General features: G+C 45.0%; 1 protein-coding gene across 1 annotated transcript in view; it reads right to left on the bottom strand.

Annotated features, from left to right (window-relative positions):
- Nucleotides 1-381: 381 nt before the first annotated feature.
- The window catches only part of ASPNAT (aspartate N-acetyltransferase), a 45,389-nt gene continuing 27,767 nt past the window's right edge, over nt 382-18,003 (bottom strand). Inside the window, exon 3 of the mRNA XM_035138309.3 lies at nt 382-2,127. Coding sequence (XP_034994200.2) covers nt 1,760-2,127 — 368 coding nt within the window. The 3' untranslated portion in view covers nt 382-1,759. The remainder of the gene's footprint in view (nt 2,128-18,003) is intronic.

Raw genomic sequence — 18,003 nt, 5'->3', positions numbered from 1 at the left:
TGGTTGGAGGAATAATGAGGGCAACAGTCATCCTCATCTTGACCCTACCAATTTTTCTGCATACACAGATTCTTCGCATCAATGGGCAGAGACCTAATTTTTGCCCTTGGGCATTTTTGGCTCTAGGGAAAAAAATCACTTCCTCCTTTGAGTTTATCCCTTATCGCATCTTTGAAATGGTACCCTCAAACATTTTACCTAATTTCTATCGAGGCGGTTTGAAAACAAAACAAAACGAGGAAATATATTAAATGGGGTTTCCCTTTAAAAGGCAGACTCTTCTGACCTACCCAAACTTAGTGCAACCAGAAATGTACTTGTCATTTCTGATATATCACATATTAAAGTTTAAAACATTCAGATTTCCCCTTGAGATATACGTCATGCAAAGTTGCTGTTTATTAAAGTAAGTTATAGAAGAAGCTGTAACCTAGGTTGTTATTTTTGTGTGTGTGTGACGGGCGCTACAGACACATGCCAAATCTGTGTTGCATTGCCGCTTGCATTGTACTGTACAATTCACAAATCTGACATCTTTAAAAAGCAGCGGTTACTTTTAACGGCAGGCTGTCTATATTTAGGCCACTAGCAATTGGTTGAAGGAGGATTTTTGCTTCCCCTGCTGCTTTCAGCCAAACTTGCCACTTGAGTTATCTGTCTTTTGCATATTGCTTTTTCTGAAGCATAGATTTTGGTGCACATAGTAGCATACAGGTGTGTTGCCATAGAAATAGAAGCCTCCATTTTGCCTCTGTGAAATGAGTCGGCAAAAGCTAGAGCTTGAATAAAGGAAGCAAAGAATAATAAACAAAGCTATACATGATGACCAAAAAAATTAAAAAAATTTAAACTACTGCATATACAGATGTCTGGCACAGAACTGCAGGTTATATATACATCAGCGCAGATGGTATTTCAACAATTTACATATATTACATTGGGCTCAGGGTTCAAAATACTTCAAGTCTTTTTGCTGGCTTAAGAAGAAAATGAGGATAAAAGAACAAGTCAGTTATCGGATGCACCGAGATTCTTTCAGACAGTTGACAGAATGAGGTACATCGAAAAAGTGCAAGATCAGAGCCTAATTGGCAGTGCTGTGTGTGTTTGTATCATGCAAAAACTTCCTTTTCATGCATTATAGCAAGCAGGGGTTTTTTCCCACATTTTTCTTTCAGTATTATTAATCAATACGTCATGGTAAAACGAATGCATACTTGTCCATGAAATACTGAGAAATGCATTCAAGTAAAATTTCTGCACTTAGCTGTATCATGAAGTATTACTATGCTTTTGTTAATATTTCGGAGAGTGGGGGGGCAGATATTCTATTCACGACACACACACCGGACAAGCTATATTGTTATGCGTTTAAAGTTCCTGTGCTTATGTAGGTAACCTGGGCAAGACAGAGAGTGGGAAGGAGGGGAAAGCGTGGTCCGTCCTGAACTCCTTGGCTGTCGAGCAAACGTACGCGCCTCGAGAGCAGTCCGCCGTCACCTCCCGCATTTAGCACCGTCACTCTACAAGCATGTCGGGGGGGGGGAGAAGAAGGGAGCCTTTGTTTGTACACGGAATTTGTACAAAGCAAACGAAGGGGGCGAGTGGGAATGAAATGATGGAATGGGGAGGGGGGAAAATAAAACAAAATAAAAGGCAACCTGCAAATAAACAATGGCGAAACTCCCGCAAAACACAGGCAGAAAAGATTTTGGGAAGGAAGGAAATAAACGCGGGGCCGTTGGTTTATTTCTCATTCTTATTCTTCGCGCAGCTGCAGGCAGTAGCGGTGGAAGCGGAGCTGGAAAAACATTCGCTCTAGAATAGAATGTGTCATCCCAGGCAGCGTGTAGTCTTCAGCAACACCTACATGCTTGAATCCCAAAGACTCGTACAACTTGTGAGCGGCCACCTTCACGGCCGTGGTTCCCAGTACAATGGCTGAGTAATTATTGACCATGGCAAACTCCACCACCTTCCGACCCAGAGCTTTGGCGATTCCTTTACCGCGGTATCTGGAGTCGACAGACATGCGGCGCAGCTCCACCGTGTTGTCCTCCTCGTTGCCCCTCGCAGCTACGATGCCCACCACGTTGCCGTTCAACACGGCCACCCAGAAGCAGGAACCTGCAGGTACAAAGCAACATGTGAATCTGCAAAACAAAACACAAAGGGCTTCTTCAAATACACATCTCTGGGGTTTATTGGACGTTTCCCCTGTCCCTTTTTGAGCTCAGAGCAACGTGGTGGGCAGTCAATACAAAACAGTTCGCCCTCGAGAGCAAAAATCAAGCAGAGGCGGCACTTTTCTAGAAGGTTCCCTCTAACATTTCTGTGCTTGCGTTCCCAAGAGCTCCATCAGTGGCTCTTGATATCTAGCGTAAAAAAAGAATTGTGACCCTGAAGAACCAGAAAATTGACTATGTAACTCTCGTCACCTGAGAATCTTATGAATCCCTCTACAGTGGTACCTTGGTTCTCAAATGCCTTGGATCCCAAATGCCGAAAACCCAGAAGTAAGTGTTCCAGTTTTCAAACATTTTTCAGAAGCCGAACATCCGATGCATCTGTCGGCTATTGTTTCCAGGGCGCCTGCACACCAATCAGAACCTGTGCCTTAGTTTTCGGAAGTCAAACGGACTTCCGGAACAGATTAAGTCTGGAGCTTTTGTTTTTGCTATTTATTTTGCGTTTTTGAGGCTTTTTCGGTTAATTTGTTTTTGTGGCCATGTGGAACCCGGTTCAGCTACTGATTGATTGTGTGACTGCGGAAATGGATAAAAGGCCCCCATCCAAACGACGACTATCCCATCCAAACGATGACTATCATCAGTGCAGGTAAAAATAAATATTTTTTTATTTTGATCATCTACAACTACAAAAAAACCAAGATCAGGGCCACTGGTCCCATCACCTCCTGGCAAATAGAAGGGGAAGAAATGGAGGCAGTGAGAGATTTTACTTTCTTGGGCTCCTTGATCACTGCAGATGGTGACAGCAGTCATGAAATTAAAAGACGCCTGCTTCTTGGGAGAAAGCAATGACAAACCTAGACAGCATCTTAAAAAGCAGAGACATCACCTTGCCGACAAAGGTCTGTATAGTTAAAGCTATGGTTTTCCCAGTAGTGATGTATGGAAGTGAGAGCTGGACCATATAGAAGGCTGATCGCCAAAGAATTGATGCTTTTGAATTATGGTTGCTGGAGGAGACTCTTGAGAGTCCCATGGACTGCAAGAAGATCAAACCTATCCATTCTGAAGGAAATCAGCCCTGAGGGCTCACTGGAAGGACAGATCGTGAAGCTGAGGCTCCAATACTTTGGCCACCTCATGAGAAGAGAAGAATCCTTGGAAAAGACCCTGATGTTGGGAAAGATTGAGGGCACAAGGAGAAGGGGACGACAGAGGACGAGATGGTTGGACAGTGTTCTCGAAGCTACGAACATGAGTTTGACCAAACTGCAGGAGGCAGTGCAAGACAGGAGTGCCTGGCGTGCTATGGTCCATGGGGTCACAAAGAGTCGGACACGACTAAACGACTAAACAACAACAACAACACTGTCTTATTTATTTTATAGTACAGTACATTGATTATTCCTTTCATTTTATGGATCAATGGTCTCGTTAGATAGGAAAATTCATGTTAAATTGCTGTTTTGGGGGTTGTTTTAAAAGTCTGGAACGGATTGATCCGTTTTGCATTACTTTCTATGAGAAAGGGTGCCTTGGTTTTGGAACGGACTTCCAGAACGGATTCAGTTTGAGAACTAAGGTACCACTATATATTTCAGTTTTTCTCACTACGGTGCAGTAGAGCCTCGACTTTTTTCTAGCAAGGCCTGATGAATGTCTTACTCACATAACGCAGCAGGGCTTGTGGCTGCAATGCTAAAGGTTCCTGGCAGGCCAGGAAAATGTATTTGCCTGTCCAGTGGAGGTTGAAATACTTCCACTTTTTTTCATCTTCAGCTAAGAGCAGGCATCCCCAAACTTCGGCCCTCCAGATGTTTTGGACTACAACTCCCATCTTCCCCAACCACTGGTCCTATTAGCTAGGGATCATGGGAGTTGTAGGCCAAAACATCTGGAGGGCCGAAGTTTGGGGATGCCTGGCTAAGAGCGTAAGATGACAGTTCTCCTCTGCAATACACCCTCATCATCCGTTTCTATTTAGCTGTTATGAGCGACAGACCTCCCTTCCATTAATTTGCTCCTGTTCCTCATTTGTAATGAGACAACAAATTTGTCTTTCCTGTCCTGCAAACTGGTGAGGAATATTTCACCACACTTCTGCAATAATCAGAAATCTAGGAGAACAGAGGAAGATCAACAAACTGTAGCAGGACGATACAGATGTCACCAAGTGGTAAATTACTAACTTCCACGTACACCGTGGGAAAAACCACAAGGTATGTTTTCCTTCTGCTATCGTGTACATACAGCACAATTTGATTTTGATTTTTTCCCCTTAGCTTTGATGTTTGTTTGCTTTTTTCTAGAAGTTACTTTGGAACTCAGCTAATGAAAGATGCAAATTCTTATATTCCTTAAGAGCTTCTGGGCCTGCTGCAAAAATTAATATATTTATACTAATGTTCACTCAGAAGTAAGTCCTATTAATCAACAGGGCTTGCTCCCAGGTGAGTGGGGATAGCATTGCAACCTAAATGATATTTTGAGAGCTCTGAGTGAACATGACCCTCTGATTTCACTCCACGATTTGATTTGATTTTTGTCTTAGAATAGATTTTAAAGGCAGGAAAAAAGGTTGTCATCCGTTTCTTGCCATTTTGTGCCATAGTAATCCAGCGCTTCTCACTGTCACAGCCCAAGATTTGAGGCTAGGCCTTGAAATAATATTCACAGGGACTAGAAACGCATGTACGTTTAAATATTACTTCTGCTCAATCAGAAGGCAAACATTACTGGTAAATAATATACACAAACAAATTAATGCATTCTTAAAGAGTGAAACACCCCTGGGAAGTTTAACCTTGCTTCTTCTTTCTCTCTCTCTCTCTCTCTCTCTCTCTCTCTCTCTCCTTGCAAGCATTTTGATGCACTTTATTATAGAGGTGCCAAATCTATAAGACCCTGGACCTTATAAAACTCTCCGAGGTCACTGATACATTACACATTGTCCCCCACATCTCGCCACACAATTCAGCCAGTCCATGCCCTTAACAGCTTGCAAATGGTTCTCTCGGGATCGGTTCCCACGTGTCAACGGGGGAAAAATGACGGAAGATGAAATAAAAAGAAAGTACAACTCTTAAAGCAAGATGTGGCTTTATGGAGTGATGTCATAGGCTGGACTGAGTTAATATTCCCCTTTCTCTTTATGCTTTCCAAGTTAATTACGGTACTTCTGCTTCGTTTGGTGTTTGCATTTGTATATTTGTGGGAGATTTTCTGATGTCTGCTTGTAGTGCTTGGTTTTTCTATACATTTCCAGGTAAGGACTGTTAAAGGCATAGTCACAAGTTACCTATCAAAGGCAGGTTGAAACCAACAGCATCCAGGTGTATTGAAAGCTACAGAATGAACCAACTTATGACAATTCCCCCCCCCCCAAAAAAAGAGCAGAAGCCAGAGGAAAGCATGTCTTCACTAAGGCCTAATTTTAATGTGATGTCTGTTAATTAAGATGTTACTCTTGAAGCCTTGCATGTATCCAGTATCTCATTTCAACTGACCACCTCAGCTTTGAATGCAGTTTTGGCATGCTAGAAATCTGTAGCTTGGTTGGGCATGTTAATCCTAACAAAAGAGAGAGAAAACCGCAATGTAAAACCGCATAGAAAAATTTTGTGCTCAACAGCACCATCTGGTATTGCATGTTTATAACACATTTAAAACACTTTTTTTTACTAATGTAGCCAAGTCCATACCCTCAGACAGAATGCATCCAAAAGAAATCAAAACCATGCGTTACTTTTTCAATATACCAAGCTATCATGATTCACAATTCTCACATTCAGCCATAAACTCAATCCATTTCTAGCCCTGAATCAGTACAACCATAGTCACAAGTCTGTAAATTCCAAAAAGTTAGGACAGGATGAGCTAAAATAAAAATAAAAATCCTTGCTTCTCCTAACCCAAGAAGTATTATTATTTTTAACCCTTAGCACCAGCACCCGTAGCTTTTTCAACCAAGATTTCTGCACAAGGAGCTCACTTGCCATCCAAAATTTCACCATACATATACTTGCCATAGTTTCCACTGATGGATTTAAAAACACAATTCTCTACTTATTAACTCATGAATATAACCCAACAAGGTAGTTCATGGCTTCTCTGGTAGATCATAGCTCATCAATACCATATACTAACAGCAGCACCATTTAAAAAATAGGTTTATTTTAGGAGAGCCCTACTAAGCGAGCATATATGTTCCCCTTCAGACCATTATCAATATGCATAGTTTTGCTGATTTTACAAGATATCATTTAAAGTAAAACTACATTAACAAAGCACAGGATGAGAATACCTTTTATTATTTCCAGTTGCTCAGCTCAGCTGAATGCCACATTTCTCTCTCCATTAACTGCTTTGAATATATCACCAATCCTGTTTTCTCAAGAAATTGCTTCTCAAATAGCGAACCAAGTTTTTTAAAAAAATTATTTAAAAAATGTACACTCTTTACACCAGAGGATTTCACAACCAAAATAAACCATGACTTTGCTTTTCAATCATGTTAATCTCCTTATTTTAACTCCTTGTTCTGAACCTCTTAAATCACATATATTTCCAAATACTGCCCTATACTTCCCTCCCCCCGGTTTCTGTTACTTCCCTTCACCCATGTGCGATCTTCCCAACCTAATATCGTTTCCCGTTGTGTTAAACAAAGGTTGTTTTTGTTGTTCCTTATATTTCATGATATCGTCTTGTATCCTTGCACATTTTACCTATTGCGTATTAAATTTAAGCTCCAAAACCAAATCTTTCCATGAACTATTTTTTGTCTTTATTTAGGAATGTTGCTAAATAAAAACTAAAGATTATATGGGGGGGGAGAGAACCAACCAGGCAACCGCCTGAAGGAGCGTCTCCACCCCCATCGTTCTGCCTGGACACTGAGGTCCAGCACCGAGGGCCTTCTGGCCGTTCCCTCGTTGCGAGAAGCCAAGTTACAGGGAACTAGGCAGAGGGCCTTCTCGGTGGTGGCGCCCGCCCTGTGGAACGCCCTCCCACCAGAGGTCAAAGAGAACAACAATTACCAGATTTTTAGAAGGCATCTCAAGGCAGCCCTGTTTAGGGAGACTTTTAATGTTTAATAGATTATTTTATTTCATTTTTCTGTTGTAAGCCACGCAGAGTGGCTGGGGAAACCCAACCAGATGGGCAGGGTATAAATGATTATTATTATTATTAACCAAATTCTGTGTTTCTCCACCTATCGTTTATCATTATTAACTTTCTCCTAACCATTCAGATAAGTGTTTACTCTCCACGCAAGAAACATTTCAGCAAATACATTAACTGGTTCCCAGAAACTCAGAGCAGAGACTTCGCCAAGTACAGGCAATGCCAAATGGGTAAGCTCACGACCACGTGGTATCACATTCAGATGGGGGCTTACAACAACCTGAGCCACAGATAAATTCATTTCCTTACTTTAGCAGCCAAGATTACGATGACCTCTAAACCTGTTCCAACCAAAACCTGGTACAAATTCCAGTTTTCCAGCAACTGGGTCAAAATTGTGATTTGACATTCAAATAAGTGAATTCAAATAAGAACTCAAATAATAAGAATTCAAATAAGTGGTATTTTCCAGTGTTTGTTTGTTTTTCCTCAGTGAGAAAGCACAGGCAGTATATAATTTCTAAAAGTAACAGACATGTATGTATTTATTTATTTTTTACTCAGGGGTAACAAGTTCAAAATGGCCAAAGGGCAGCCAATGGTTGCCAATTGTTTTTTTTTTCACTTTAATAAATCTTTATTGAAAAATAATGTTTTACAAAAAGTTTACAAAAAGTTTACAGAAAGGAAAAAAAGAAAGAAAAAACATTATCATTTCATCACCTAGACAATTATATACATCAAAATACTGCCCTTGACTTCCCGTCACCATCTGCAACTTGTCTCCTTTATATTTTTCATGTACTGACATTCCTCATCAAAATCTTGTTATTCTTTTTTGTACATAATAAAGCTTATCCTACCAGATTGTCTGAGTATTTATTGTATGCCCATCAATGCAACACTGCCATGAAGATTCCTTCCCTGTTGTCGGTTTCTTGCATATAATTCCTGAACTTTTCCCACTTTTCCGTAAATGCCTGTTTGGATTTTCCCTTTAGATTATCTGTTAATTGAGCCATTTCCATAAAACCCAATAACTTGACTTGCCACTCGCCAACCGTAGGGATTTTATCTCCTTTCCAGTTGGCAGCTATCAACAGGCGGGTTGCCAATTGTTGTCTCCCCAGGCATAGGCAACCTTCGGCCCTCCAGATGTTTTGGACTACAATTCCCATCATCCCTGACCACTGGTCCTCTTAGCTAGGGATCATGGGAGTTGTAGGCCAAAACATCTGGAGGGCCAAAGGTTGCCTATACCTGTTATAATCACTCATACACCACTGGTCTTCCAGTGGCCAGGTCCCATTCCCACAATTCTTCAGAAGGAGAGATTGAGAACATTCCCCACCCCGGCAATTTCCACTAGAAAAGAACAGTTCAGACACAGTGAAAACGCCTAAGGATCTTTCAGAGAACCTTCTTTCCTTGAGCAGTGCCGGATTTACGTATAAGCTAAACAAGCTATAGCTTAGGGCCCCACTCTCTTGGGGGCCCCAAAAAAATTAAAGGGGGTGGAAACTGGATGTACATTTCCAAAATACAAGAGAAAAAAACAAATGAAGTAAAGCCTACATACAGCAAGTGTTTTGTGTTGCGTAGGCTCCTATGATGTAAGTCATGGGCCCCACCTACTAGCCTACTCCCTAAAATATCACTGGTTTGCTCGTTTCAATATGTAGTGTAGGGACACGGGTGGCGCTGTGGTCTAAAGCACTGAGCCTAGGGCTTGCCGATTGGAAGGTCGGCGGTTCGAATCCCCACGACGGGGTGAGCTCCCATTGTTCGGTCCCAGCTCCTGCCCACCTAGCAGTTCGAAAGCATGTCAAAGTACAAGTAGACCTGGAAGCTGTCTGGGGACAAACGCCAGCACCCTCGGCCTATAGAGCGAGATGAGTGCGCAACCTCAGAGTCATCTGCGACTCGACCCAACGGTCATGGGTAGGTAACTTTACCTTTATATGTAGGGTGCCTACATTCTGCATGGGCTGGTTGCATGGCAACACGTGCAAATGGCTTTAGATACCTATTAGGTCCATAAATTACCATATAGCATATGTTCAACACACACACACACAAAAAGCGACAATTTGTTGTTGACAAAGGACAGCTGGACATATAAAGGGCCCCATTACTATTGGAGAATAATATATATGATAAGAATAATATTGGAGAAAACTGGGTATTGAAACTTGCTTAACCTAAATCATATATCCCAGTTTCCAGCGGCCCTTTAAAGTACGCTTCAAGCAGAGTATACGCAGTCAGAAGTTGACCTGGCTAAGAAAACACCACCAAGAGCGTAGGGAATTATCTCCCTTATATGAAACCCCTTACTAGCTGCACACTTGTATAAGTATGCAGATGAAAATACAAACGGTTGGGTTTCTTTAACTGAAAAACAAACTGACTCTAAAGAGACTTTAAACTAAAGATAAATGTTTTCCCTCTTAGCAATGTTATCTATCCACTTTCCAAACCTCCCACAAAACTCCCATTAAACTACCCAAGAATTAACAGCAAACTAGCATTATAACTAAGCAACTCTCATACTAAGATTCAACTAAGGAATCTCTTAAACGGAGAGTCTCTCTCACTAAGATTCAACTTGGAATCTCTTAAACTGAGAACAACTGAGAGAGTGATCTACTAAGAGATGAATCAAACTGAAAGATCTAATTAAGAGATACAGAAGGCTTTCTGACAGAGCCTTATATACAAGAAGCAGAGCCCACACCTGTGGGCAATTAACAGAAACACCGGCACCTGTTTCTCTTAAACAGACAGTATTTACATTAGACCGGTTCTAAAGTAACTTGACTATTCAAAAAATCCAACAGTGTACCTTCAGTACCTTAGGGCCTCATGGAACCTAAATCTGGCCCTGTCCTTGACATTGGAAATATCTAGCCAATCAGGACAGTTATTTGCTGCAATTCATCTACAGTCATTCGCTTCAGACCCACACCAACAGCCAACCTACTTGAAGCACTTCCAATGCAAGACCTTAAGAAAGATATGCTGGGTTAGGTCAATGGGCCAGCATCCTGTTCTACAGTGGCCAACCGGGAAACCAGCAAGCAGGATTCAAGCGCAAGACCAACACTCTCCCATCCTGAAGTTTCCTGCAGCTAGTATTCAGAAGCATTGCTACCTGAGACTGTGAAGGAAGACCACGGTTCCATACCCTCCAACATTTCTCCAATGAAAACAGGGGCGTCGTAACGGAAAGCGGGACATTCCGGGATTAAATCAGAAACCGGGAAGGCTTCTGTAAATCCGGGACTGTTTTTGGTAAATAGGGACACTGGGGAGGGGGCTGTTGCTATCATGACTACCATACCTGCCAAGTTGCTGTCCGAGAAATAAGGGACCGGGCCGGAAGTAGCAGACCGGAAGTAGCGCTGCCGCCATTTTGGAACTGGGCGGAGCATGCTCAGAAGTGACTTTTGATGCTGCTTTGCCCAGTTCCAAAATGGCCGCCACGCCAGAATAAACTGGGGAAAAACAAAAAAAATCGTTTTTTCAGCTAGGAACAGCTGGGAAAACGGGGATTTCCCGGGGAATACAGGAGACTTGGCAGCTATGATGACTACCAGCCCACTGAAAACCCTCTCCTCCATAAATTTGTTCAATCCTTTCTTTAAGCCATCCAGGTTGGTGCCCACCAAACTGCCCCTTGGGGGAGCGAGTTCCAGAGTTTGACTATTCGCTGTGTGCTTTCGTTTCTCTGTCCTAAATCTCCCAACCTTTGCGCTTCCCTACCCCCACCCCAGGCTGAAGGTGCACGAGTTCTAGTCTTCAGGGGGAGAAACTTCTCTGTCTGCTTCCTCCATGCTGCGCATAATTTTACAAACGTCTATTGTGTCGCCTCTCGATCACCTTTTCAAAAGACTCCTCTTGCACGGCGTCCCTGAATCCCGTCAGAATTTACTCGAAATTTCTTCTGCTGATCTCGCCGACGCTGCAATTATGGTCTCAGCGAGAGGAGCTTAACCAACACAGCCTCTGAAGACTGGGTGGGAAGCAGCAGGCGGGTTTTGTTGCTTTGTCACAAAACAAGAGTTTGCTTTCCTGTTCTTTCCCTCCTGCTGCCCCATACGCTCGCCTGGCTCTTTCTTATCCCACTATTCAGCCCCAGTGTTTCTGCCCCCACGTCTTGCTCTTTCTCCCGCAGCCACCAAAATCCCACACGTGTGTGGGCTCTGCCAATCTGGCCCCAGGCCCCAACTACCCCTAGCCAGATGTAGGGCACTAAGACTGGTTCCACAGCAATGTGCTTAGGGGGCACAACTATGACACAGTGAATTGAGCCAAACGGAAGGCGAGAGGTAGGGGGGGGGGTTGCCAAATGTTGGCCTTGCTCAGGGCATCGTGAAGATTTGAAAGGCCCTAGCTCCAGCTACGCTGAGCTGCAAGTCTTCCCTCGCCAAGTGGAACAATTCTGGCTCTCTTCCAGAAGAAGAGAATGTTCTAGGCAATCTCCTCTTGGGGAGATTTCCAAAGTGTGGGCACCACCACAGGAGAGGCCTGTGCTTGGTCACAGCGCTCACCCAGCACCCAAGAATAAACTGACTCTTTCAATCTGAACCACCTTTAAAAAAAACATGGCAAAAGCTGCAGGAGAACCTCGAGAACCGTTCATTGTGAATCACTGCAAAGGCAAAGGATGCCTTTAAATGCACAAGCTCACTGGGTCACCTTTGGCAAATCAAGAGAGGGTTCCTAATTTGCATGAATCAACATGAGACTGAGTAGTGGATTTGCAGGTTCTACAAATCCTCTTGTCCCCATTGGGCAGGCGGTGTTGCGGCCTGGTGCCGCCCCCCCGCCCCCACAATCCTGTGGCAGTTCTAGGTGTGGGGCCTGGTCGGATCATAGCTTGCCTCCAAACTGGTCAATCAAAGGCAGGCTGCTGAGCAGGACTTCCCCAGGGGTGGGGTCAACGGCGCCAGCAGGCTTCACTTGGGTCCGCACCCTGGGAATAAACAGAAGGCCTGCCCAGGCCCCTTCGCCCACCCACCCTCCCTCCAATACTGGCTATTTGCTGGCGCTTGACCTTGCTATGGACATTGTTGGCCGCTGTTTTGGGAGCCGGACCCCTTGGGGGGTGTACCCCTATTTGATGAAGGTCATAGGGCCCACCCAAGGTTGGGCTGACTCTAGAATACACTCCCAGCAGATGGGCTGGAGTTAAAACGGTATACCCAATGCCTTAGGCAAAACCTTCACATCTGGAATCAATAAAGTTATGGCCTATTGGACCCATTCATTACTTATAGTCATTGTCCCTGTCTGGTTATTTTACTATATCGGGGCGAGGGGGTCACTGGGCCTTGGCACACAACTACTGACCTTGTGAAGTGACCCAGGGATCAGGACTTGATGATAAGTTTCAGTATTCTGAAAACTAGGGAGCTATATTAGGGGTGGGGGAGCCAAAACGCTGAGAAGTTGCATTTTCTCCTCAAGTGAGGCCAATAGCAACTTGGTGAGGGTTAAGTGGGAAAGGTAAAGGTAAAGGGACCCCTGACCATTAGGTCCAGTCGTGACAGACTCTGGGGTTGCGTGCTCATCTCGCATTATTGGCCGAGGGAGCCGGCGTACAGCTTCCAGGTCATGTGGCCAGCATGACAAAGCCGCTTCTGGCAAACCAGAGCAGCACATGGAAACGCCGTTTACCTTCCCGCTGTAGCGGGAAAATGCTGTAGTAAATAGTCTCTCAGCTCTGCTGCTCTGATCCAAGTCACGTTTTTCTTCTTCTTAAAGGTTTTTTTTAAAAGGACGGAGATTTCACATGCAAAGACACTCCCTCTTCCTTCTAAACCCGGAGGGATGATGGCATTATGGGGAAGGAGCTGAAGGAAAAAGCCTTTAAATGAAAAAACAGCACTTGTAAACAGCAAGAGAACACCAATGGCCGCCCCCAGGAACCAGCATTGCTGGGTCATATTGCCAGGGTTACAGTATGGTCTGGGAGCCAAGCCCTGAGATCAGAGGCTTCTGCTGGGTGTTCAAATCATCTGTTGCAGGTGTAGCTGACAACCCATCAGCTTGCGATGCAGGCAGAAAGTGACGGAGCCAGCAGCCAGTGGAAAAGGGTTACTGCGTCCCTCGGAGACTGGGGAAATAGAACTGGCGAGGGGACAAATGCACACATAATCTGTTTCAATTGGAAAAAGGCAAACTCCATTTTTAATACAAAAAGAGAATTTCTAATAATAACTTGAATAAACTTTGAAAGAAAAAAAGGAATCGGGGGTGGGGAAGCCTCTGGAACAAATATGCATTGCCTTTTTCTGCAAAATAGTCTGTAGAATATTCTCTGTGACGTCCTGCAGATTTCCTTCGAGAAAGGCAGGCTCCGTAGGTGTGCTTGGTTCAGCATGAGCATGCGAGTGGTTCTTGATCTTCCCGTACCCCAAGGATGCTGTTTCTGCAGGAATTAAAAATCCACCGTGTTATTCTCTCCGCTGCTCCTCAACACCAGAATACATTGCTGCGTGCATTTCTATCCCAAAGCGTGTGGTTCTTATTTAAGCTACGGGACTCTGCTCGAAGAACATTATCTGAAAAGCCCTTCTGCTCAGCATGAAACTGCACTTGGCTACTTGTAAGGTGCAATCCTGCACCCAGCATTCGGCCGGCTGATGGGCCGCAAGAGGTGAACGCCAGTGCCGCTCAGGTTTGCTGGTCAGGATGCCCGTGGGACGTATTCTGTGTTCTGCCTGAGATGGCGGCAGGTGTGTTCCAGATGGTGTTGGTGGGGGGGAGGGGTCGGCACCATAGGATCCTAAGCTTCCATGTTTTCTGACAACCAGTGCTTGAAACAATGCCAGCCCTGGGACTGGTGTGGTCAACTCCCTCCCACCATAGTCCAAGGACGAGGGAAAGTTGCCTCCTCTCTCTCTCACACACACTCAATACCAGCAAACTTTGGTACTTCATTGCTCTTAACATCTTGCGCTTGAGACATGAGGGTCTGGTTGCAGCTACGGAGGCACAGCAGACGAGCGCTCTTTGTCCACAAAGCGGACTTCACGTAACTTGTGACAAGGTGCTGGTTCTGCCGTCGCCGTTCTGGCTGCTCCTGCAACACAGGAGAGGAGATCTGGAATCAGTTGCTTTGCCCTGAACGCACTTTGTACTAAAAAAAACAACAACCCCAAAGCTTTCTTGCAGGCAGACACGCAGTGGGTGTCACCAAGAGTTAAGAGGAAACTGTCGTCCTTACAGGTCTGACAGGACAGCACAAGCATTGGCAAAGGAGAAGTAGAACAGAAAGAAAGAGAGGTGAGTAGTTTTAAGCACTAGCCCAGAGCTTCCCAAACTTGGGTTTCCAGCTGCTGCTGGACTACAACTCCAATCATTCCTAGCTAAGCAGGACCAGTGGTCAGGGATGATGGGAATTGTAGTCCAAAAACAGCTAGAGACCCAAGTTTGGGAAACCCTGTCTACTAGCCTGTCTGTGGTCTTTCATTCTCCAAATGCTTCCTGCTGCCAGTCCAAATGTCGGACCCAAAGAACAGCCAAGTTATATCGGCACAAAGCACGTGGCACGACCCCCCTTCCCTTCCTCCTAGTCACACACCATTCATTTGCAGAAACCTACCTTGGCTCTAGAAGCCAACACTGGAAGTTGTTGTAGCTACTCTTTTTCCACACCTGAAAAGATAGAAAAGAAATAATCTGCACTAGCTTTGAGAATCAACCTCTACTTTCCCCCTTATTCTTTCAGGAATCCACTCCTCCCCCAGGCTCATCTCCTCCCGCCTCCAACCATCAAACACGCCCACCATAACCCATGAAAAACACAGCCGATGTCCACTTGACCCCAACAAAATCTCACACTTACAGTTACGGACCTTCAGGCTGCCCACCCCATTAACATGCCGACTGCACAATAACCATTGTACTTACCAGCTGGAAGCCGGTGGATGCCTGTCTTCTGCAGCAGAGAACTCCATACTTGGCCCAGCATCCTGGGAACCCCACATGTCTGAAGGGTCTAGGTCATGGCTAGTGAAAGATCCACGGTGAGTGGAAGCCATCACCATAGCTGCTGGCTGGGGGCGTTTTCTCGTCCGTCAGTGCTAATGACTTCTGCAAACAAAGAAGGCCTCTCTACACAACCACTCTGGTGCAATTAATGCACAGGGTCCAGGAAGCAAAACGTACACCATTGAGACATGTTATGTGTGAAATGCAGTTCGGGCCCAACAATGGAACCCACGGGATTCTAAAATGGGTACTTGGTAGAAAGTACGGTAACCCCGTTTCCCACATCGTCAAGAGTGGAATAAACATCCAACTCTCACCAAGACGCTTCCATGCATTCTGGATATCCCAAATGGTTTGATGGTATAGCCTGAGACTGACCCAAATGTCCTTATCAAGCCATGCTTTCCCTGAATATAAAGGAACTGAGGGGGCTCTTTTCACTTAAACTCCTAGTCGTGTATGTGATCTCCTTTCTGATCTCAGTGGGAGGGTGAGGAGAGGGCCTCCCCTTCCTAGGCACTGCCTTCAGAGTGAGCCTCAATCTCTCCCACCCCTATAATTACTTAAGAAAACAAGCTACAGAGCTGCCTGCAATCCATTTGTGTATAGCTGGCCCCAATTCTCGAGTGAGTCACTGGTGGCAATTTTAATTCTGATTCACTGTACAAAGGCACACAAAGTTGGATCTTTCACCAGCTGTGTGTGTGTGTGTTCTTTAATAGGCCTCAGTCTAGCACCATTGGCAAATCTTAAGGCCAGATTGCTTGTGCCTGGTCTCTTAGTGTAGGTACATTGAAGAGAGGGGGGGGGAGAGAGAAACTAAGACTAAGAGAAGGGGATAGGACCAGCAGCCAAACATTGTTGCTGTTGTTGTTGTTTAGTCGTTTAATCGTGTCCGACTCTTCGTGACCCCATGGACCAGAGCCCGCCAGGCACTCCTGTCTTCCACTGCCTTCCGCAGTTTGGTCAGACTCGTGTTCGTAGCTTCGAGAACACTGTCCAACCATCTTGTCCTCTGTCGTCCCCTTCTCCTAGTGCCCTCAATCTTTCCCAACATCAGGGTCTTTTCCAGGGAGTCTTCTCTTCTCCTCATCAGGTGGCCGAAGTATTGGAGCCTCAGCTTCAGGATCTGTCCTTCCAATGAGCACTCAGGGCTGATTTCCTTCAGAATGGATAGGTTTGATCTCTCAAGTGTCTCCTCCAGCACCATAATTCAAAAGCATCAATTCTTTGGCGATCAGCCTTCTATATGGTCCAGCTCTCACTTCCATACATCACTACTGGGAAAACCATAGCTGTAACTATATGTTAAACTATACCCCTTCATGGATCACTGCCTTGTCGTGGCAATGGGGCTTAAATAACTTAGAGAAGTTATGTTTTGACCAAACGTGATCCACCTGGAGGAGGAACCGGCAAGCCACTCCAGTATCCCTGCCAAGAAAACTCCCTGGAAGCCAAACATTATCTAAGACAAATCTGACAATTCCTGTATAATTAAGCTCTTTTACATCTTTCATTCAATTTTGCACTACAAATTGCAGTCCTGGCAGTTATGAGTTTCAAACATTTGCTAAATCTTGGGTCTCCATTGTCTGAAGTGGCATACTTAGTTAGCATTGCCAAGCTTTTCTTCTCTGCAGTACCCATGACAATTTCTAAGATTTCCAGATGTGTCCCCCAGAGACATACCGGTAATATATTTGTCTACAAACCATCCATTCTTACCTCTCCTATGTCTGTGGAAGATGCAGATAAAAGTCTGTGTAAATTATACATTATGCTTCAGGGTCAACGAGACACACTAGTCCAATTGCCCCATAGGAACCTGACCCCAAACACCGTTCCACTTTGGAGAACCTCCTCTGTGTTTGCTTGAGGTAAGGGAGATAGACAGGCCCCTCCTTTTCGTCACGTGACGGCTCCACTTTTCAACATCAGGAGCCGAATGCCTTCTGAATCTGGCCCTGTTTAGTAACCTAACAGCTGTGTTTCATAGTAGCCAAAGTGCCCAAGGAGGTGTTCAAAACGTACAAAACATTGCAATTGTCCCGTCCAGAGGTTATCCACCCGTGGGTAACTGTCAGCAAGTGTCGTGGGCCAGGAGTCAGCTTTGCCTGTTGAACAGCTGCCTGAAGGGGGAGAAGGCGAAGGGACTCCACCGGCAGATGATCAGCCTTCAAGGACGCAGAGAAGACACTGATGGGAACGAGTTGGTTCCGGCCTTCTTAAAGAGAGCTCTCAGCAGCGGCCCATGGCTCTAGCTGGCTGCTTTCTGCTCTCCATCCTGGACCCTTGGGCTTTGCGATCATCAGGGTTCCCTGACCTCTGGACTGTGGAGTCTGCTTTCAGGCGAGTGTTCCTTAGAGACTCCCACCCTCTGCTTGCTCAGCAACGGGACTCAAATGGGGCTATGACAGAGGGCAACCCCATTTAGAACAGGTTGAACACCACACTGTAGTAGCAGTCAGCTGATCCCAAGTACTGATCCAGCACGTTTATTTCTATTTTTAAAAATTGAATTTATACCCCACATTTCCTCCAAGCAGCTATACTTACTTCTCCCTAGTTTATTCTCAACAATCCCGCAAGTTAAGGCTGAGAGTGAGTGCCGAGCCCAGGGGTCGGCAACCTAAGGCCCATGGGCCACAAGCGGCCCACGGGGGTCGTTTTACCGGCCCAC

This window comes from Zootoca vivipara, chromosome 5, assembly GCF_965207765.1.
Source record: "Zootoca vivipara chromosome 5, rZooViv2.hap1.1, whole genome shotgun sequence".
Taxonomy (NCBI): Eukaryota; Metazoa; Chordata; class Lepidosauria; order Squamata; family Lacertidae; genus Zootoca; species Zootoca vivipara.
This window is presented reverse-complemented; position numbering and strand designations above follow the sequence as displayed.